Source organism: Drosophila guanche, unplaced genomic scaffold (genome assembly GCF_900245975.1).
Source record: "Drosophila guanche unplaced genomic scaffold, DGUA_6, whole genome shotgun sequence".
NCBI classification, from domain to species: domain Eukaryota; kingdom Metazoa; phylum Arthropoda; class Insecta; order Diptera; family Drosophilidae; genus Drosophila; species Drosophila guanche.
Genome location: NW_022995748.1, coordinates 188,922 through 211,228, shown reverse-complemented (window position 1 = coordinate 211,228; position 22,307 = coordinate 188,922). Strand labels below are relative to the sequence as shown.

Sequence of the window (22,307 nt, the reverse complement as noted above, 5' to 3'; positions counted from 1 at the left end):
TTTAATCCTCTTCTCGACTTCCCCTTTTCTTTCTCCAGGGACTGAAAGGGATAATTTATATGACAATGCTTCATTAAAAAATATTTCATTTCCATTTGCTGTTGATGACTTCTGCCTCGTGTTGGCTTCCCTCTGTTTAAGCCTCATGAATGGACAGGGACAGAGACAGGGACAGTCAGTGGCTGATCTTTTTATTGCTCCGAACCGCACATGGGAAACCCCTCGACTACCATTTTTCTCGCACTAACTGTTTGCGGCTTCACTTAATGGTAAAATGTTGCTGTTATTGTAATACATTTATTAAACATAATTTGAGCGCGTAAATTTCAGCATCACTCCCAGCAACGGCTGTGACAGCGAGACTCTCTCACTCTCCATTGCAATTAACATTCATTGTTGTGTGCTACTTTTTCTGTTCACATTTTCCACCATCGATTGAAGGTGGATTGCCGCCATTTCCAGCGCGATAATTATGGCCACACAATAGTTTGAGGTTGAATGGAAACTGGCGGGCTTAATGGGGGGCCGCATTTAAATGCATTTAAGTAGCATTTAAACTGACGACAGCTCCAACTGGCAGTCGGGCGTGCCTCTTAATAAGGGATAATTGCAACTCAACATGGATCAACTAGATCAATTTCAGGTTTCAAAAGAGGCAGAAAAATGCACATAGAAGAAAGTTAATTCCCTGGGAGTTATTCAATAGTATTTAAGGATGAATTCCCTCTGACATATCCTGAACACTTAATCATGCTGAAGGCCAACACCCCTGCCAAGGTGTTTAAATGATTTACTCCGTTTTCCAGCCATTAACTTGCTTTAAAGTAAGCGTGTGTGGGTGCAGCAGCGGCGACTAATTTCAGAAGCGCAAACATCATTTCCAGCTCTTCTTTTTTTGTTGGCTGCTTGCCAATCAGGTCACGAAATGTCGCTCGGTGTCGTCCAGTTGTTGGGGCCACTGATTTTTCATGTTTTCATGGTGCTGTTCGTTTGAAAGGGTCACAGAACATGTTCATAATGTACGCTAATGTGCATAATGTATGCGAGCCAAGACCCAGACACGCATACCTGCACAGAGAGAGAGAGAGAGAGGATCACACGTGCCACATACACTCTCTGGCAAACACGTGCAACACCAGCAACAACATGGAACTGGCAATTTAACAAGCCATCAACGTTGATGGTGCCGACAATGATGTCAATGATGGCGATGGCAATGGCGTCGCCCAGCCTCGTGCCGAGCAATAACAACCAACCAACAACCTAAGCAACAGCCACAACAATCAGTGACAACATGGCCATATTCTGTTGCACCTAACCGCCCAAACATCCTTTCTTTACTCTCAAAAAATAGAAGCTGACAAGGCTATAAAGTTATTTCAGTATACATGCATATTCGGAGAAGGGCCAACATTTTGATGGAGTTTTTCTACCCCAGACTTTAGTTAGTTTCAAGTAAAATAAACGACCCACCCGCTCAATCAACAAATACCCATTGCAATTATAGAGTGTAAAGACGAAGCAACGCCCCTGTGCACTTTACAATCTACACTTTTGCACACGGCAACGGAAGAACGAAAATTAAGTCAATTCAGTGGGATGTTTGGTCCTTGTCACGTCTCTCCTTGAGCGGCAACTCGAGTCTCACGTAGTGACCCAGTCCTCAGACACCCGAAAAAGGGAATACTTAATGCAAAACTTTTGCCTTTGCGCCTGCCTGCTGCTTATCTTCCGGTGCTGCACATTCAATATTTATTACGCATACGCCTGGCTGACACGCTCGACTAAAACGAAGCCATGGCCCAAAACCAAAAGCGGACCCAGACCCAGACCCACAAGCAAAACTCGGCCCGAAGACCACCTACATATAAGTGGCTTAATTAGTGCGACAAAGTGTTTGCCAATTGAGCAGATGCCGCTGCTGCCCCACTTCGTTGCAACTTGCGGTCTTTAATCAGCTTATACTCCCCGTGTATGTGTGTGTGTGTGTGTGTGTCCAGGGTGCAGGGTCCAAGGCTGGCTCTGTTTCCTGGTTTCGGGTCGAGTCAAAAGTGGCTTGGCTTAAGACCCGATCCCCCGGCCACACAGAAATGGGTCTTCCCCCCGCATGATTCTGCTTTGGTCCGCTCTTTTGGCTCAAAAAATTGCATCGGCATTGAAACAAAAACAACTAAAAATTGTGCCACTGATGGCTTTGACTCGTGAAGCGATTTAATTTTGTCGGCAATACTCTCTTTATAGATGCAAAAAATGTCGAAATGCGTGGTGCAGGAGAGAAATATTTCGGTGCTCTCATGAATGGTTTTATAATTTCAATAATAATCTGTGAATTAATTTACTCTTCCATTTATATATTGCAATAAATTAAATTAAATTAAATATATATTTAATTCCCTTGGTGGCAGAGTATTCTCCTGAAGTATATTCCCCTGGATTCGCTTCTGAAACGCTGCTCTAGATCCTGCGTACACAAAAGCCAGGAAATTGAATAAAATTGCCATGTTATGATTATGGAAAGGAAGTGTGTGTGTAGAGCAAGGCAGTCGGAGAGAAGCTGAGAAAATAAAAGAGAGAAGAGAGAAGGACAAAGAGAAGGAAGGACTGCAAAAGAGAGCGGCACAGCATAGTAATGTCAAATGAAAAGTTCTTTGCCTGCTGTGCACCGGAAAGAGCCTTTGGCTTTGAGCTTTGAGCGCAAGGGTAACGGTGACGGCAACGGCAACGGCAACGGCAACGACAACGGTTAACGGTAACGACAAAGGCAATGGCAAGGGCTCTAGCAACGACAGCGATAACGGCCAGCAGTCAGCTGTTAATGAGCGCGTTTGATGACTGGATGGCTGTACTTCAGATGCATTGACTTTTGACTCCGTTTGACTCTCTTTCTCTGTCTCTTTCTCTCTCACTGTAATTGAGATTCGCTATTTTGCCATCTTTTGTCCCTGTGCGTGTGGCATAATTGTAATATCATAATGATGAATACTATCGTATTAATATTATTCCTGTGGCAGGGTCTCTCGAGCTGCATATTACATTTCGTTGAAAATTTGTTTTAATTTCATTAAACAACAACAGCTGGCAATTTACACATCAGTAAAGTCAGGCCACTGCCAGGGCTGCTGCCACTCTGGCACGCTGCACGGGATATAAATTTTGCAGGACGAATCCCTTGCGGCCCTTGTAGCCGAGGCTGAAGCGCAAAAATATTGACATGTGTGGCTATGGCAACGATTCCCGCCGTCCGGCCAGCGACAGGGGTACGTACTGCAGTAGGGAGGAGTTCGGATATCATATGACCAGAAACGGAACCAGATCCGGCACTGGAAACGGCATCGGGCCTGTTGTAGGTCGGCCAGCTTTCTGCAAATAAAGCGGAAAATTGTGTTTTTTTTTCGTCTGTGCTTTTTGTGTTTTTCCAACAACAACAAAAATTGTGGAATGAAAAAAAGCGCACAAACAATCAAATGCATTTCACTGTTCGGTGTGCGTGTGCGTGTGGCGGGGTGCGGTGTGAGTCTGGTGTGGGTGGGGGTGTGTGCTTGTGTTAAAATGACCTTTGGCTTTTATTGTCGCCAGCATTGTTTCACTTATGCTACCCCGCAGTCGTGTTGTACCTATTGTGGGTATATTGTATTGTCTTTGTTCATACTCCACTGCATGAGAATCTACCTATTGCCTGGAGGGGACAGCAGGCATATTGTGTACCTCAACCTAATCTAATCAAATAAATTGCTCAAAGTAAAACTTTGATTGCTAGTGATTTTTCGTTTGCTCTCTGCTGTTTGTTTCTCCAGCCTCACTAATGATCATTGCACTCCTTCCGCTCCCCTCATGCTTCTAGTTTTCGGTTTGTTTTGACACCCCCCCTCTGCTTTGATCACTTATCTGCTGTTGATCTGCTGCTCTTTTCATGCCTTTCGTTCGCTGTTCTTGCCTTTTCTCTCTCTCTCTCTCGCTCTCCCCCTGATTCGATTCTCTTTTATGCACTCTGCCTTGGTCTCTGCCCCTTTGTTATTTGTTGCTTTATTCTGTTGCGCAGCTTCCAGCTGCTGCGTTAATTGCATATTTAAATTTATGCCGTTAATTGCTGGCAGCCCACGGGCAGGATTCATTGCCTTCATTCCCATTCGCTCGACTGAGTTATGTGCTGCCAGCCAATGCTCCCACTCCCATTCTCTGAAAGCCATCCACTCCTCCCACTTGATGTGCGGGTGTGGGCATGTCTGCCGCCTCAATCGTTACATTTTATACATTCCATCCGTCTGCGGCTGCTGAAGTCTCCGGTATGCAGGACTTGCGTATGCACAGGGGGAAGTGCATTCAAAGTGAATAAAATGACAGAATTTCACTTTAAGCGAAATCAAATTATTCCCTGCAGGGTTAAATACGACAATTCATTAACAGTCTTAGTTTTCGTTTTGAAAGGATTTTCTGTTGCAGTCATGGAATGAAAAACATCGGCAGAGTGTACTTAAAAGAAATTCAAGCCAAGCGCATCGTGTTATTCATAGATTCTCTCCCAATCAAACATTTTTACTTTTCTTTCTTTGCTTTTTAAGAGTTTCTATTGTCTTTATTACTACATTGAATAAGCAGTTGCATTTTTCCCTAATTTTATACAAACACAAACTAACGCCAGCAACGAAAATGCGAAATGCAAATGCAAATGAAAAGAAAATTAGGAAAAATCAATAAAATGTTAGCTAATTTAAGAACAAAACCGAAACAAATTGTGCAAGCAGTGTCGGCAGGAAGGTCCTGCTGTTGAGTGGACTCCCTTCAAAGTGACATTTCGATCGCAATTATTTTAAGAAACATTCCAACCCTGTAGAGGTCCCATTCAGTTTAGGCGGCTGCATTTGTTCTGGTTGTGGCTCTAGCATCAGCAACTCCTCGACGGTATAGCGGATTATGTTGCAGACCGGATAACACTTTGACGAGGGTTCGGTCTGTAGAGGCGGACGACTGAGCAAGGACTGGGCATAGGTTAGATTTCCACGGCGCTTCTCGGTCTGGAGCAGTCGAGCCAGAGCCATTTCGGCTGGTTCGGCTCTGGGAATGGGTGGAACGTAGCGTGGAATGACTGCAGCTACTTGCGGGTTTCCAAATTTGATCATTTCTGTCGAGTTTTTGGCCGAGTTGGATGCGGTCAAGGGTCGATTGCTGTCAGCGCGCCACAAAACAGGTTTGTTGGAGGTCACAGCTGTATTGAGATTCGATTTTGCCTTCACATTCTCCTTGTCGGCAGTCTTAAACCGTTCCAATTGGCGTAAACGACATTTTTCATCCCACTCCTTTGTTGTGGGAATGTAACGTCTGGCGGGCGCACTGACCACCGCCTCAGTCTTCACCTCACTTTTCACTTCAGGCTTAAGCTCATTTTTCACTTCGGGCTTAAGCTCAGTTTTCACCTCTTTCTGCACCACTGGCTCCATTTGTGGATTGATCGTGGTGGCCCGTTGAAGGCCAAAGTAACGCTTCTGAGTCATCCTCTGAGGTGGCGGCTTCTCCTGCTGCTGCTGTTGAGACAGCTCCGGTTGGAAACTATCCCGTTTCATCAGCTTCTCTTGCGTCACCTGATGCTGTACCTTCTCCTGTTGTAGAGCATGGTAGAGCGTCTTAGGTTTGAATATCGCAGGTTGAATATCCTTTCGAAGTTGGTTACTATCAAGCTTCGTCACTTGATCGAACTTCGGATCGTTTTGGTACACCGCTTGGGATGGTTTCTCCTTTTGGGGTTTCTGCTGTATGGTCTTCAGCTGCATGGGCTTCTTTTTCTGAGCCATCTCTTTCAGAACCCTTTCGATTCTCTCCTTCTTGGACGCCCGCAACTTATCCACGCGTACCCTCTCCTCTGGAGAGAATCGCACTGGCGAACGCGAGATGTGTCGGATGACCTCTCCAGCCGCCACTTCTATGGAAGTGTCAACGAATGATCCGCGCGCGCGTCGCTGCTCCACCAATTTGAGGGCCTCCAAGGCCACTTTTCTACCATGTTCAAGTCGCTTTGCCTCCAAAACATGCTCTTCGGAAGCCGAAGTAACAGCTTCAGTTGTGGCTGCCTTTTCGGCTCTAAGAGGTTTCTCCTCAGCGCAGGAATTCTCTCTTTTGACTCGCTTGCCGACTGACTTAACTTCGAAGGCGTAATCCTCGTCAATCTTCCACGTAACGTGAGTGGGATTACCTAGGCGAAATGCAAGTGTACACCTCACCATACAAAACTAAACAAGCGATATGATGCCTCCTCACCAGCTTTATCTAGTCGCTTCGGAAATCCATTCCAAGGAAATGCCAGCTGAGTCTTCTGCTTCTTCGGATCCTTGGACTCAAAATGCAGCTTTAGCTGTTCATGATCCACGTCTGAATCTGCCTTGTCTGCCGCAGAACGTGGCACAAAGACACAAGCATTGGCATTAAGCGGAATCACTCCGCTTCCGTCACTTTTCACCGCATTATCCCGCTCTTCAACGCCTTCTGTGGGAATGTGAAAATTCGCAGGCGGATACTTAAGGATCGAAAGCAGAGCAGGGCTCTTAATTAAATTTTGCATGCTTATGTTCTTTTCTTTGCTATATATTATATTTTATTTTCCGCTTGATGCTTCGGAATGTTACGTGTTGGCTACGTTGGTTATTTGGCACTAACTTATTGGACAAGGCCTACTTGGCAATGAGATTTTTGACAGCCACAAGGCATGTTTTTGTCCACAGAAAACCAAACGATATTCAGTGCCTGGCAATGTTTATAGAGTTTATAGAACGGTTGTCAAGCTCCAAACATTTTCTTCTGAGAATCACCATTTAATACAACGTTTTATCCACCACTAAATCTGCTTTATAGACATTCAAATGTGGACCATGCACCAAAAAGCTTACACATGTACCGTCATGTATGACGCCTTCAATCTCCGTTTAGTTTCAATAAAGTTTGGCCTGTCGTTGTTATCTCGTTAAAGTTCAGAGCATAGCACTGTAAGTCTGTGCATTGCTGATCGCTCCCACGAACATTACTCCATTCTCGACATTTATTCGCGCAATAAACACAAAGCCAGCGCAGGGCCAGCAGTCAGAAGACGACGAAATAAGTCTTGTCCAAAAAGGGAGGTAGCAGACGAAGTATGTGGCACAGGCAGAGGCAGAGGCAAATGCCAACGGTAAACGACATTCAATAAAACGTTTGAAAATATTACAGCTACACATAGAGAGAAAAGGAGCGAGACATGGGAGAGATGTAGAGAGAGAGAGAGAGAGAGAAAGAGAGATCTCCCGAGATGGTGGAGCTTTGTGCGAAATGAAATGAAAGAAGCACACAGAAATATGCAATTTCACCTCAATCAGAGCTGTAAAAACAAACAAACAATGGCCAAGTGCAGTGTGAGCACAGAGCTCTGGCTCTGGCTCTGCTCTGCTGTCGGGTTCCCATTCTCCCTGCGCCCCAGCACCATGTCATATGAGCCACATGCTGACTGATGCCTTCCTTTCTCCACCATTCCTTCATCTGCGTGCACTCTCCGTCTCCGCTTTCCCTTTTACAGCTGGTCCTGTATCGTTTTGCAAGCTCCAGCGAAAATGCAAAGAGCAGAAAAATGCAATAAGTAAAATGTAATAACTGCTCAGGAGCTGTGTTGGAACGGTTGCTGCTGGCACAATCAGCTTGCAAGAACGAAAATACTTACTAGGGCAAACGTTCGCTTTCGCTGCTCCAAGCGCTGCGCTAAATTCTTGCCAATGGAAGTAGAAATGTTAATGCTAAGATAATGATATCCATACCATTTGTACAAACAACAAATAAGTGAGCTGCTTACAAGAGAAAAGCTTCTTTCTGTGAAGATTCAATGTTACGATTGTTGTAAGGCTTTTGAGTATTCATCTTTAATTCTAATCCAACTTAAGCTCAAACTACACGAGCGATGCCATCAAGAAGCTCAGAGATGCAATGGATTTACCACCTTAAACCTTTGAAAATATTTTGCACTTGAGAAAAGCTAAACAATAGCACACTAAATGTAAAAGTACGTACAAATATCAATTAGGTCCAATATTCCATAGGCAGAGCTCAACAACTTGTAGGTCAGCCGGGGATTACCATATGGAGAGAGAGATTATCATCCTCCGCACATTTATTTATCCATGCAGGCGGCAGGCAGGGCATTCGAAATGTTGCATAATTCGACTTGGAAAGTAGGTTAAAGTGGGAGCATCAGCAGCAGTCGCAGCAGGAGGCCGCCACTAATGCATTTGTGGTCAATTTTTGGGCACAGGAGGAGCCAACACCAAACTTCCCGCCCGGTCCGCTCCGCCCCGCACACTGAAACACACTGACATCATTTTAATAATAAAATTGTTAACAGAATTGCTGTGCTTTCAGCCATGGCAAAATTCTCACGCAAAAACATGTGTTGGCCTTGTTAGCACTAAACCTACACACACACACACACATACGAATATTCATACAATTTTTGAGGGCTCCACGACACGACCTCAATGTGTCGTTGTCATTGCTCCTGTTTCAGTTTGTGACTCTGTTCTTGGTCCTTTCGCAATCTAAATAAAATTGCCAACGTGTGTGTACGCACAACTTTTGCCATATTTAATCGTATTTGCACAGAACAACAACCACACCACAGAGGAATATTGTATATTTTTGGTTGGATTTTTAGTGTTGGCAATTGAAGCCAACACTGGAGCACAGCGAGAGGAGAGTCTCTCCACTCCATGCGAGACTGCTTTTGGGCATTTGCTTATTATTGTTAAAAACTTTTTACGCCCACACAACAAAACAGAAACAGAACAGAAACAGAAACAGAACAGGGATCACACAATTGGCCTCGACTCCCCCTGTTTTGGTCTCGGCAAATGTGTTTTTAGAATATTTTGTAACACAGAAATTACCTTAGAAAATTGCACAGATGCAAAATGGAACTAGAGATGGTAAAGTGACACATTTTAAGAGTAAAAGGACGGAACACCGAGTGGTTTCTGTGAGCAGTATATTCATTTAGGCTTACGAAACAGATGAAGGCTGAGCAATCTGAAAGACTGCATACTTTGCATACCATTGAATGACAATCATTAATTGCAAGATCTCTTCGGATTACAACAGAGACGATTACTTCCACTTGAAAGTCCTCCCATCTCAAATATCCGATTTGTGGGGCTCGTTTACCTTTGTGTCGCGTTGGCTTCGTGTAGATTTTTAAGCTTGTTTCGGACTCTGGCTCTGCTGGGGGCAGCTTAAAACGTGCAGCCGAAACTTTTGCCTGGGCTATGGGGCAACTTTTAAGACAGAAATTTATGCCAGAACAGCGGACAGAATGGACAGAGGGGCTAGCATGTGTGCTTGGAAAGTGATTAAAAATTGGGTCAAGTGGCCGCAAGTGTGCGTGCGGTGGGATATTAAGCAATTTGGGATCGGCACGCACACAAATCAAAGGATTTGCTCATCTTTTTTTTATGAATGTACCCTGCCCAGAGCACTTAAAGTTTCTCACCCATAACTATTTGTCATTCAACTAGAGAAAGCAAGGGAGAGACACAGAGAGAGAGATGAGAGATTAGAGGAAGAAATTTCAACTTAATTACAAAACGAGACCACAAACTCTACGTTCAGAGAAGTGCAGCAAACAGAGGCAACAGCAGAGGTAACAGCCAGTTAACTGGGTGGCATCAGCATCAGTTGTCTGTGTGGCCTGCCTGCTCTACCGCAGGGAGAGACAACCAAACAGGGATCCCACTACGAGTCGTACTCGTACTCGTAGAGGTGGCATCTGGGTGGAGGTACATAGTATCTGGTGGATAGTGTGTTGGTGTTTGTTCCAGGGGTTTGTTTTGGCTGTGGTTACAGCGGCCTTCCTGGCAGCGGTATGTATCCAACACCAAGAACAACAGAAACAACTCCCAGTTCCCACTTCCCACTTCACTTCACTCTCTGCGGCATTCCTGAAATTCTGCATTTCCACTGGGCTGCATCATGCACTGAGCACTGAGCACTGAGCACTAAGCGATTGCGAATCTGAGGGGATGCTTAAGCTACAGGATTCCTTACTGAGCATACAACTCTGATTCGTGTGTCCTTTGTCCTTGTGTCCATTGTGTATCAATCGTTCGTTGGGGATTTCGCTATGTTTCGATAGGACTAGCGATGGGCTTTCATTTGGTTTGAAACTCCTCAACAAATGTCTATTAATTGAATTTATTTCTGTTGAATAATTTTCCGTTGTAACTTTTTCAAAGCCAAATCAAACGAGACCTAAATGCCAGCCAGTGGCGCCTCTGTGTGTCGTGCCATTGCATATTTTATGTGGTCATCGGAGTGGGAGGGAGGTGGCCCAAGCGTTGACTAGAACTGAAGCTGACCACAGGACACGACTCGACTCCACTTAGAGTCCGCTGTCCGTCTGACTGCCCTTAAATTGCTGTTGTCTAAGCCTTGATTGCAGACGGAAGGAGGATTCTTCTGGGGGCGTGTCTGTGTGTATTTAACGTGCCTTAAATCACATTTGGTCTGTAATCAAGCTAAACAAATATGGGCGCACTGGGTGATGTGTGTGTTTGAAGGAGTTGGCTCGGTTCCCTTGTGTCAAGCTCTCGTTACGTTTGGGTAAACTTAAATTTTGGACCCAACCCCTTTGGGTGTCTGTGTGTGGGGTTTGTGTGGTTAACTGGGTCAATTGCTGAGCTGATATCGGTTATAATATACAGTGAAGCCGGAAACTAGACGTTAACTGTAATGACAATCGATTGATGGGTTCTAGTAGGAGGAGTTTAGGCAGAAAACTCTTGCCCAAAATGTGTATCATTCCTCTCATGAAAACAAATGTCGAACTACAATCTTTACTGCAGTAAATTAATCTCATAATTATTAAATTTTATTAATAATTACTCGGATCGAATACCTTTCTTTGGTGTTAGTTTAAACCCTTAAATTACTCTGTTTGCCCTTAGTATAATAGTTTAAGCTGCCCGCCATTTAGAGCTCTTGTGAATAGCCATAAAATGTATTAAATTGCTACTTTCCTGCATTACAGTTACGCAACGCACTGTCCATAAAGGCAAACAGACTGACGAAGCTGCAGTTAAAGCGCTTATAGAGTTTACGGCGAATGCCATAGATGAGCAATGCGGACATTTTAATGTCACAGCCAGCCATCATCATCATCATCATCGTCATCGTGAACGTCAGCGACATGGGGGAGAGATTTATTTTGTATGCAAAATCAATATGAAACTGTCAGCTGAGGAGGGGCACAGCGGGGAAGAAGGAAAAAGAATTGAAATCTGATTGAAAAATTGCCATAAATCGACGTCAATTCAATTAACATAAATTGTTTGATTAATGATTGACAAATGCTAAGCAGACAGACAGGAACACGGAGGGAGACAGACAGAGAAAAAGGCAGGGTTGATTCCCGCAAGTAATTGCTGTATAATTCGATAACGATAGCCATGAATGATGGGCTCCTCGACACACATCCACACATTTTACACTTTGCCCGAACCAAATTTTGGGCCAAATAATTTTTTAATTCCCACCCGAACGTCCAAAAGTCCGAAAGGAACAAAAAATCATCAAATGTCTGAGAGTCATTAATCATGAATTGTACCATCCATCCACTCAGTCAGTCAGTCATTCTCTCACGCCCTCCCTCACTCATTCAGTCAATCAAACAATTGAATACATTTCAATCATTAATGGACACAGACAGTTGAAGGTAGCACACGGTCACCGCCTCCATTCCCATTCCCATTCCCATTCCCATTGCTTCCTTTCCCTACCTTCCGGACACAATTCGATTTGGCTCGACTTGACTTGGGTCAGAAAGTCGTTGAAGCTCCGGCGCCAGACGAGACGGCGATTCCGCTCATGTCTAATTGATGGACAGTTGCTGAAGTTGCCCTAATGACGGTGGTGGAATTATTGAATTATGATGGCGAGGGTCTTTACCTGTGGGGAAGGCAAAGAAGCGAAAGCTTTGGGCAGGAAATGTAACAATCGTGTGGCCTGGTTTTTCACTCTATTTCCATAAATAAACGCTACCAAATATAATCAAAATCAAAATCAAAATAATTTTCATTCGATTTCCATTCAATTTTATCCTGCAACAATTATAGTTTATAGTTGACCAATAAAATTCTCATCGCTTTTTGATTACTTGATCATCGAATTGTGGTACATTATTTTAGATTTTGCATTGCATAAATTAAGACAAATTTTAGCATTCATTTCGGGCCCAGCCCAGCCCATGCCATAGGTCGTTAATTTGCGAAATATTTTAGTGGCGCTCTAATCGATGCACTTTCAGTGTCTGCGACATGAGTGCCGCCCCACAGTGTGTGTCCTTCAACCCCCACCGCCACCGCCACCAGCACCCCTCCATAACTGTTCTAATGCACATGCATATGGGGTGTTTGCCCCTCAGGCACACTGAAAATGTGTGGAAATATATGCGCACTGCGAAATGGGGCAGAAAATGTATCGTTTTTGGCGCAGACCAGTATGAAATATTTATGCATGCCTTTCCCCGTCCTAAATGTTATTCTGAAACATAATTACTTAGTGGGTTGCGAGGGTCGCTGAAGAGAGTTGTAATTAGCTTTTGTAATAACTCGTTGAATTATTTGTGTCGATTGAGCAAACCAGCGGCTGTCCAACAGTATTTGGAGAGGCAGGGAGAACTTCATTGAGCGAACGGGAAGCAGATGACTTTTTATCAACGAGAAGAATAATTGTATAATATTTAATGAAATGCATCTGTAAATATGAGAAATTCTCTGCACCAAGTACCAATCCTACCATAAGGCACTCACTGTATAAAGTTTGTCTAGCCCGCAGGCTATTTTCCAAATAGAAATGTTGCATAGCTAATATCAGGACCTCCACTCACCACTTTTGCTTCATGCTCCTCTTTCTAGCTATTTATTCTCCCCTAATTCTCCCTATCTCTGCCTAAGCTTAACCCCTTTCAATCAGCGAGTTGTGTTTTTCTTGTCCTTTTTCCCGTTAATTTCCTGCGCTCTTTTGTCAAATTAAAAACACATACACACACCCATACATAGACACGGCGCCAGAAAGTTTTCCCCTTTCTCAGTTTTCTCGGCTTTCTCAGTTTCTCTGTGTTGGTTTGTTTGCCCGTTGGTTGGGTTCATTTATCATGATTTTGTTTGTCGAACTTTGTCGCGTATGTTCCCCTCTGGTTTCCCACCGTCTCCTGGATAGACGGAAAAGTGTCTTCTCTTTTGTTATACCCTGGCAGCGGGCATTGAGAATTTATGCAGACGCGAATAGGTATCAAAAGTAAAATTTCTTTCAACTAAACATCAAGTCGGATGCATCGTTTCGTGCGCTTCACACTCGTTCACAATTTGTATCAAACTCTTTTGATGACAATGGTTCCAGGGTATCTTAAACTCGTCTCAAATTCCTTCCTTTCCTCTGTTACTTTTGTTGTTCTTGATGTGAATGCCAGCAGCAAATGGCAGCTGTTGATGGTACTTCCAGTTTCCCCAAGCCAGAAGCAGATCCCCAGCCCGTGGGAAGGGTCTCGTCTCCTGCTTGTGGCAGGAATTTTTCTTCGATGGAGGGGGGCCCACTTTTTGTTTGTCTTTTTGTCAGAGAGAGAGGGAGCCGAACCGAGCCGAAATTGCAAAGTGATTACTTTTGATTAGTTGCAAAAAGAAACGTAATTTGTTTATCGCTTTTGCTGTTGCCGCTGTCGTTGCTTTGCTGCTTTGATAAATGTAATTTGGGGCCGAAACTCGCTGATTACAACAGAAAATTTCCAACTGAAACAATGGAAAACAATGGCTAACGAGCTGAGATTCATGTGTGGAAAGCGTTTGATGTGTGTCTTTGTTGATTGTGCAGCAGCAGAATCGATTCATGTTGATCAATTATTTAAGCTTGTCTCAAAAAGATGAATTTGTAAAAGGTGAAAAGCAGAAACCAGCAACAGATGCCGCAACTAAATGTCTGACTATTTTCCAACCTAATTTCTTACAGTCTTCGCCAACAACTGAAACCGCATGATGAAAATGTTTTTGATACCACAAGTTCTTTTGGTTAAATCTGGCCATATGCACAAACTTGACATGACTTTCATTGCTGATGGAAACGTATTCAGATTGTTTGTCTAGGATAGAGTGGAGTGAAAGTAGAACAGTGGCAGAGAGGAGTGGCTCTGGGGCAAGTGTGGAACTGAAGGGGCAGGGCAAACTTAATCTAGGAGCAACCGAGCTTACATTTTTAAGCAGCGACAGCTGCTTGCATGCAAAATTATGACTTAAAGCGCAGCTGGGGCTAGGAATCTATGTAGAATGTACTGCTACTCGTAGTCGTACTGCTCCTCTAACCAACCAAGGAACCAAGGAACCACTCTGTCCTTACACACAAACACACACGCAGTAGCATGAGCACAAAAGGATAACATAGGAGTAAGTTATTCATTGTGCACGCAAACATTACGGAAGTCATATGTTAAAGGCTGGAGAGCAGCAGAGAAGCGAGGCGAAACCTGGCTAAAAGGTAGCAAAAGGTAAAACCAGCAGGCTCCCACTTCCTCTCCCGCACCTGCCTGCCCCTCCCTGCACAGCATGAAAAGCTGGCCAAGTTTTTGCCGAGTAAAAGAAAAGAAATATGAAATATGACTCCAAGTCGAATTGTGAAAACTTGCAGAAAGGTACGAATAAGCATATCAAGATCATAAATAAAACACAGTACGAGAGCGAGAGAGTTGGGAAATTAAATTTTCGACTAGGAAACCCTAGCCAAAAACATGGTTCCCTACCCGTCACCTGCCCCCCTTTCTGCCACTATATGGTGTAGACTTGGAGTGCACAATGTTAATATACGCAACGCGCTGCCAACTTTGATTTGCAAATAAATTATTTCGTTTCGTTTGCTCTTTTGCCTCCAAAATGAAAATCCTGCCCAAAAGACCAGAAACATGGTAACCAGCAAGAAAGAATGAAACAAAAACAGGTGAGGAATAGCTGGATAAATGTACGTACAAGCGGTTTACAGGGTTCTATGGAGTATATTAGTTATAGGTGCTCCAAAGCACTTTTATTGCGTTATTCAATGCAGACATGAACTCCACTCAAGCTCCAATTAAATGGCACAAAGGCATCCGCCTTCAAATATGATTCTTTTTTGAGTGGTATCAGCGATCCCACACCTTGACCATCAATCCCTGCCAACTCCATGTTCCCTTTCGATTCCCCCCAGCCTCACCCACCTGCCACCATGCCAGCCTCTACTTTTGCCCCTACCCCGCAGCATTCTAACCAAAAAGTTAACTTGAACTTAAAATAAAAGTTTTCTTCGTTTTTTTTCCACTGGAATTTTTGTTTTTGGACTTTGCACATTTTTTTCCTTAGCGTTCTACACAAAGTCAAATATCATAAAGTTCGCTACGCCTTTTTGCATATTTTATTTGCGCTTATTTGAAAAAGCGAACCAACGGGGCAAGATGTAGATGAAGAAAAAGAAGAAGGGGATGAGGAAGGGGAAGGCAGGAGAGAAGACAAAGTTGCGGTTGCTGCTGCTTTTTCTGTCTGTATGGCACTGTACCCAATACACACTATATACATATGTACATATGGTAATTTTCGATATTCGATATAGACTCAAGTCTCATAGGCTGACAATAAGTAACTTCATCTGAAAAAAGGAATATTCTCTTACCAAGTAGTAAATCAAACTGAGATCAATATCACTTATTCTTGTAACTCTCTCTCTAAATGCTCTGGTTTTCCATAAGTCAGTAGATGTCATACAGCCTCAGTGCTTCCTCTGCTTCTTTTATTTCGGCTAATGTCGCTGCTTTAAGTCAAGGTTTTCTCGTCTTCCTTTCACCCTCACCCACTCGAATTCCCAACGCCACATCCACCTCTCTCTCTCTCTCGCTCTCTCTCAAATTCTGTCTGTGCCTCTGTCCTTTTGGCAACAATTAAATTATTCAACCGAAATTTGTTGAAGCTCCCGAAAAAGTCACGCGCACTTGACGGCAACAACAACAAAAGCAGTTTCCCAAACTAACTTTTCCCGCTTTCCACTCTCGTCGCCGGCTGCCTGCTGTAGCTGCGCTTTCGGTTCAGTTCGGTTCGGTTCCAGTTGTCTTTTATCCTAGGTCTCGGCTCAGGTTTTTATTTTCCAAATGAAATGAGTTTGAAGTGCATTTGCTGGTGGTCGCCAAAGTTCGGGCGTGCGCCTTCTTTTCAACATCAGTGGGCGTAGCCTGCAACTTTTTGTTGGACTTCTTTTTTTCTCAGTATAATTTTTGTTGTTGTATTGAGCATTTTAATGGAAAAGTTTTGCAGTTAAAGGCGCTTCTGCAGCGTATGGTATTTTAAAAGCTTTTCCAAAATGGAAAACCAAACAAATTTACAGCTGGAATGCCGAAAGCTATTTTCGAAAATCACACATTTTTAGCATCAGAAATATTCAGATAATTTGTTTGAATTTAACTACAGCTCTTATATATTATTTTGCTAAAAGATCGATCCTCCCAATGGTGGTGCTGCAACTTAGGTCTAAGATATTTTTATTTGCATGGAGCAAAAGGCAATGCCGTAATTTGGATTCAGTTGTGCGTTTCTACACTTTGTTAGTTCTTAATACACTTCACTGACAAGGTTTGGTTTATTGTGGTTATGTGAATTGTGATGTCTGAACTTGATTGATTGACAACACGGCATTATTGTGAGTGTGTGATTCGTGCTGTCTTCACCGTTGTTTATCCATTGATCTGTGTGACATTCCCATCGGTTCGTTTTAAGGGCTGCCACTTTATGACTCACTGCGGAGCATAACATAAATCTTATACTTTATCCACTTCTTGTTGAATGGGGCATATGTTCGGGTGGTCTTCTGGTACACCAAGCAGCAGATGTCCTTCATTGTATCGATGAAATCGAATAGCTGGCCGATCTCGTATTTAATTGTGCGTTTGTTGGGGTAGAGTTTTTTCAGATGGTCCTCGTAGCTCTTGCACACGCCCTCCATGCACTCATTGACGCTCTCGTAGTCGCAGAAAGTGCGACTCCCTGGGCATGGCCCCGGCTGTACAAGTAAAATGGTGTGCGGCATCTTAGATTGCCGGCCTCTATGGTTTCACCTATGGGTTGTGTTTTCTGCAAGAAAAGCAGTTCGAGGCATTATGTTAATTAACCTGCACAACTCTGATGCCGCAGTCTGTACATTGTGAGTTCAGGACTCGTTTAATTTGTGTGCTTTTGCCCGAAAACTTACCTAATTCTGCTTATTCGTCTTAATTATTTGCAACAGCTGGTTCAATAGCGGTGACAGTTGCGTACTCGGATAGAGGTGTCAGCCCCAACGATAGTTCAATTACATCGGGAGAGCTTGCAGAATATATAATTATAACTAGGCTGTGCAACAATTGTGTTACAAATTAATGTTTAGCTTAATTAATGTTTCACTGCATCACCTGTGCACATCTGTTTGAAATTGAAGTTATGGATTGAAAGTATCGTCAACTCTGCCATTTGTATCGTATCGACAAACTTTACCCAAACATTCATCGCTAGCGCGGAAGCTGCCACCGTTTACTGTGACTGACAAAATTTGGTTTAGAATGTTTCATCTGAGTTTTCTCTTAGAATAAGAAAGACTAAACGCAGCCATCGCTCACAAGACACAAACCACAGCTCCACGGTTCCACATCTCCGGCTAGTTGCACATTTTCAACAAATTGCGCCAATGTTCGAGCAGCGAGATCTGGAAGAGCTAAGTATTCCGGCCCTGCCCCGCGTGTAAGCCAAAACCCATGGCAATGTCTGCATTTATGATCAGCCTTCGAGCAAGCGTGCTGTCTCCGTGGTCCCCGGGGATTCCAGTGCCATGTAACGGGCCGGTCAGACAGAAAACGAACGGGACACGGATCTTGAATATATGAAGGAAGGAAAACTTATGGAAACGGTAGGTATACAATTCATTCTATTCTCGTGCTTTTCTCATTCATCCAAATAGTATTTTGTTGGTTCCTCAAACATCCATTGATGGGTTTGCTCAACTGTGAGTCACTCTTCAGCTGCAGCTCTAATACTTCAACTACGTTGAACCGTTTTCCACTCAACATTCAATTCAATCTTTCCTCTCACTTGCACTGCCACATCGCTTTCTTTCGCTCTTTTACACCATCTCTTCCGCCTCTCTCTGTCTTGAAAAGTCCTCGTGCAGGTGTCACTCGATTTCCAGCAATGCTTCCCTTTGGCTTGTTGCCTGAATTGCACCTTAGCACCAATTTACACACCGAAAAGGACAGGCGTAGGAAAGATAGAAACAGAAACGTGGAGAAAAAGACAGAGACAGTAGTGCAGAAAGACACTGCAAAACAGTTGACGAAAGAGACAGTAAATGGAGAAAGTGCCAGTTGGCAAAGAACAGAGACAGACACTTACATATGTACATACATACATCTTCCTCGTGTAGATATTTCTAGTTTCTAGTTTTTTCCTCCTATTTTCATTTCCGGGCCTAATGGCGCATCGTGTTTTAGGCCTCTCACATATGTCTCTGTTTCAATTTGATGTGTTTTTATAGAGCTTAAAGCTGGTTCCATTTGAATTCCTTCGTAAATTGTTTCTCCCATGAATCACGGCAAGTGTCCAAGCCGCCGAAAAGAATCGCTTGGAAAAATTGATAAATGTTTATGGATGTACCAGCAATTATGAGTTATCATACAGGCCCATAATTTGTGTTCCCTTTACCACTAACCTTTTCGGATCCAGTTTTTAATAATCTGTAATAATGAGACAGTCGAAATTTTGCATTGCTTCGTCGTAGAACGAGCATTTCAAAGGCCAACTGATTTATTCAGTAAGTCAACCTCATTCACTGCATGAAACTTTGGAAAACCAGGCCATTTAATCTCACTTCTTCAATCAAGTAAAGCCAATGTGCAGTTGACTCTTTGTTAGCACCATTTCGCAATGACTGGGTGTTGTTCAACATTGTTGAACGCTGGCTGCCAAATGAAAGCAAATATGTACTCTTATTTACACATATTATTTATGCGCTGCATTAAAACTTTAAGTAGCTTTTATTTACGTCCACGAACATCATGCGCATCAGCGGCATTGTTAATATTAATATTAATTTTACGGAATAACATTGTACTGATGATGTCCTTGTTATTGCACACAAACAGTATATCGAGAGAGTATTCAAATATTGGGAAAGATTTTGATTTCATGAGTAATTCTCTTTGGAAGGTGCATTTCATTTGATTTGCTCTTATACATTCGATGACATTCCCATGAGTTTCCTCTCATGGAACTTTATACAAATTAATTAAAACCATAATTTTCTCGATTCCATTGTCCCAAAACTTTCCCAACTCACTGTACACATTGTGTTCAAAGTGAATTGGCTGACTCTGTCTGATGTCGCCCTGGTGCCGTATAAATCGCACTCAATAAAGCATATAGAAGGCATAAATTATATTTTGCCTGCTCGGAATTTTCATTAAGCCAGGTCCCAGACACAGTCGCCGGGAGTGAGACGGTGGTAAAACGTGAGAAGAGAATGAGAAAATTGCACAAATTAAAGCTCTTGAAACTTTAATGCAATTTCAGAGCTTCTACTTGTTCCACCTCCGCTGCGCTTGAGTCTTGCTCATCGACTCGTCTTGAGCTCCTCTCTGCCATTTCTATTTTTATTGTATTGGCCAAAAAGCAACCGAGAGCCAAACAACCGGCAACAACTCTCCAAAAAACAACCAAAAAATTAATGAGCGCAATAAACATTTTAAGTGGAATTGTTGGTGAAGTTGTTAATTTTTAGTGCAATTTATAATTTTATTTTCCACCGAGCAAGTGTAATAAAATTGTTTGTGGGTAAAATTGGCTGTCCGAGAGTCCGTGAGAGAGAGAGAGAGAGAGAGGGTTAGGAGCATCTCTCCTCAATTGGCATCATAAATAATCAGTTTACAAGTTAGTTACGCAGCTAATTTCTTTGCACTTCCTCCTGTTCCATCTGGCTTGACCTTTTAAACTAATTTCCCCAAAGATTGGGCAGCCGGAAAAACAGTCACTGGCACCAAGTCTCAGGCACGCAGGAGGTGACGCTTTGGTAGCCATCTACTTCTCCGCTAACCATCGCATCGTATCCTCTGCTTTGTTTATTGTTGTGTAAGCCAAGCACGACACCTGTCGAGCCATTTCTGGTCTAGTTTCGCCTTTAGCCCCGCACAAAATTATTAATATTTCATTTGCCATGCCATCCACATCCCCCGCGTGCCAATCCCACCTCACACCTGACACATCTATTCCGCCCCTATTCGCCACCCTTAATCGTTAGTTCTGTGTCGTTCGAGGGACCAGTCTCCCGTTCCATTCCGCATTGCATACTTGATGACGCTTTCATCTCGTTAAGTGGCTTAAAGCCTTTCCTCGCTGACCCCTGCCACATGAAGCAGACAGGCAATCTTAACGGAATCTCCGTCACTTTGGGACTCCTGTCTCCCGCTCTCTATTTCTGTCTCGGTTGCCCCAGCAAGTCCCCTCATTGAAGCTACCTGTCATAATTGCGCAATCTGTTTCGGGAGTTTATAGCATTAGCGGTTAGCGCACCACCACTAGGTAGATTCCAAATTGTCAGTAGGGGATTCTGATGTGTATTGGATATTCATTTGCAATGAACGTGTTTAAAGTCTGACAATTTCAGGTGGGACAGTATAGGACATGCTATGCAAGTATACATATACCGCTGGTAATTATGAATCAGAGTTGGCATTTTAAGACAGCTGTTTGACTTTCATCCTACAGCGTTTCACTCATGAATTTATGGATGAAGTCAATGCATCAAAAAGACGCCCACCCTCTGCTGTTGAATATGGGAAAAGGCAAATGCAGTTACCTGAGAATAAATGCATGTTAAACATGTGTTTGTGCGAAGCTGCGCCGAAGTTTTGCATGGTATCCGCAGACTGAACGGGTATATTGCAATCGGGGAAGGTCAGAAAATAGTTACTTACCTTTGAATCCAACAAGGCTATACAAATGCAGAAAAATATCTCGATCGTTCTGGTGGTACAATTTAGTTTTATTTGAAATTTGCATAAATATTATGTTTCCCGTTCGAGGATAATCTTCCAGTCTATATGTGCTCTTTGGACTTTTGCTTCCTGAAAATATTATATTTTTTATGAACTTTAAAAATGAGCAAAAGCATTAAAATAACTTGGAATATGTATGATGCAGCATGCGGCAGGCAGGCTTAACCGTGGACCAAGCAATGTTGCAAAGGATCGTGAGAGAGGGGGTACGTCGCGTACTCGTACACCGAAAAATAAAAACAGCAAATATTTAAATGTATAATGAGAAGCTGAAAGCTTTTTAATGGCTTTTCAATTAGATGAGGTCAAGTTGAGCCGCAGTCTCCGTGTGTGTTTGCATACACACATACATATGTATGTCTGTGTGTATGTTTATACTTGTTTGGCAACGAAATTAGCATACCACCTGATTGTGGACAGCGGCTGGGCTTGAGCATGCAGCTAATTAGACACCAGCTGAGGCACAAGCCATCTTCCTAATTGAGTCGGATATTGAAACACGTTTTAATTACATTTGAAATCCGTTTTGGCAGTATGCACTGGAGATTTCATTCATTCTTAATTTATACACATTGATTTTCCTGTTTGCATCCCATCATTTAGCACTTTCTATTAGGGATTTTTCCAATAACTGTTGCTCTTCCCACTCCTTGATGAGCCAGGTCCCACATGCAATTTTGTTCCTCCATTCCGCACAGAATTCCACATATTCCCGCTCGTTCTGCTTACTGCCAATGCCAACTCGCATTCCTTCAACCTCAACCTCATGCTCATCCAGTTATTTTAAGGATTCCACCTGCGGCTGCGGCTTGTGTTTTTTCTTTTTGCTGCACTGAAATACGATTATATAATTAGGATGGACACGTTACCTTATTTGCCATTTCACCTCAGCGTGTGCGCGGCGGGAATTCCATTAAAAAACTCTTAAGGAAAAGGAGTAGAACGAAAAGCATATGGGATTTTTTTTGTTTTGATTTCATTTGGTTGCGTTTTATTGCGCAGTGTGAAAAGAAACCCGTGAAAACATATAGGGTCTCATTTATGTCGTGGCTAAAGTTAGCTGTAGGAAATTCCAATCGAGAAACATTTGTGCATTAAAAAGAAATCATTTTACATGTTCATAATCTTTAGTTCTTTGGTCTAAATCCATTCGTGCTATGAGCTGGCCCCTGGTGAGGGAGATTCTCGAATTTCTGCTGCTATCCCCAGAAGCTGTGAACAGATTGACGCC

General features: G+C 43.1%; 2 protein-coding genes across 2 annotated transcripts; both read right to left on the bottom strand.

Annotated features, from left to right (window-relative positions):
• Window positions 1-4,658: 4,658 nt before the first annotated feature.
• On the bottom strand, window positions 4,659-6,644 carry LOC117584097. Its single transcript, XM_034272845.1, has 2 exons — window positions 6,250-6,644; window positions 4,659-6,184 (listed from the first exon to the last, which is right to left on the bottom strand). The coding sequence occupies exons 1-2, from the start codon at window positions 6,548-6,550 to the stop codon at window positions 4,803-4,805; spliced, it is 1,683 nt and encodes a 560-aa protein (XP_034128736.1). The 5' UTR covers window positions 6,551-6,644; the 3' UTR covers window positions 4,659-4,802.
• Window positions 6,645-16,618: 9,974 nt separating this feature from the next.
• LOC117584269 (protein enhancer of rudimentary-like) lies at window positions 16,619-17,129 on the bottom strand. The gene has a single exon (XM_034273081.1). It carries the CDS (start codon window positions 17,083-17,085, stop codon window positions 16,786-16,788), a length of 300 nt encoding a protein of 99 aa, XP_034128972.1. The 5' UTR covers window positions 17,086-17,129; the 3' UTR covers window positions 16,619-16,785.
• Between the last annotated feature and the right edge of the window lie 5,178 nt (window positions 17,130-22,307).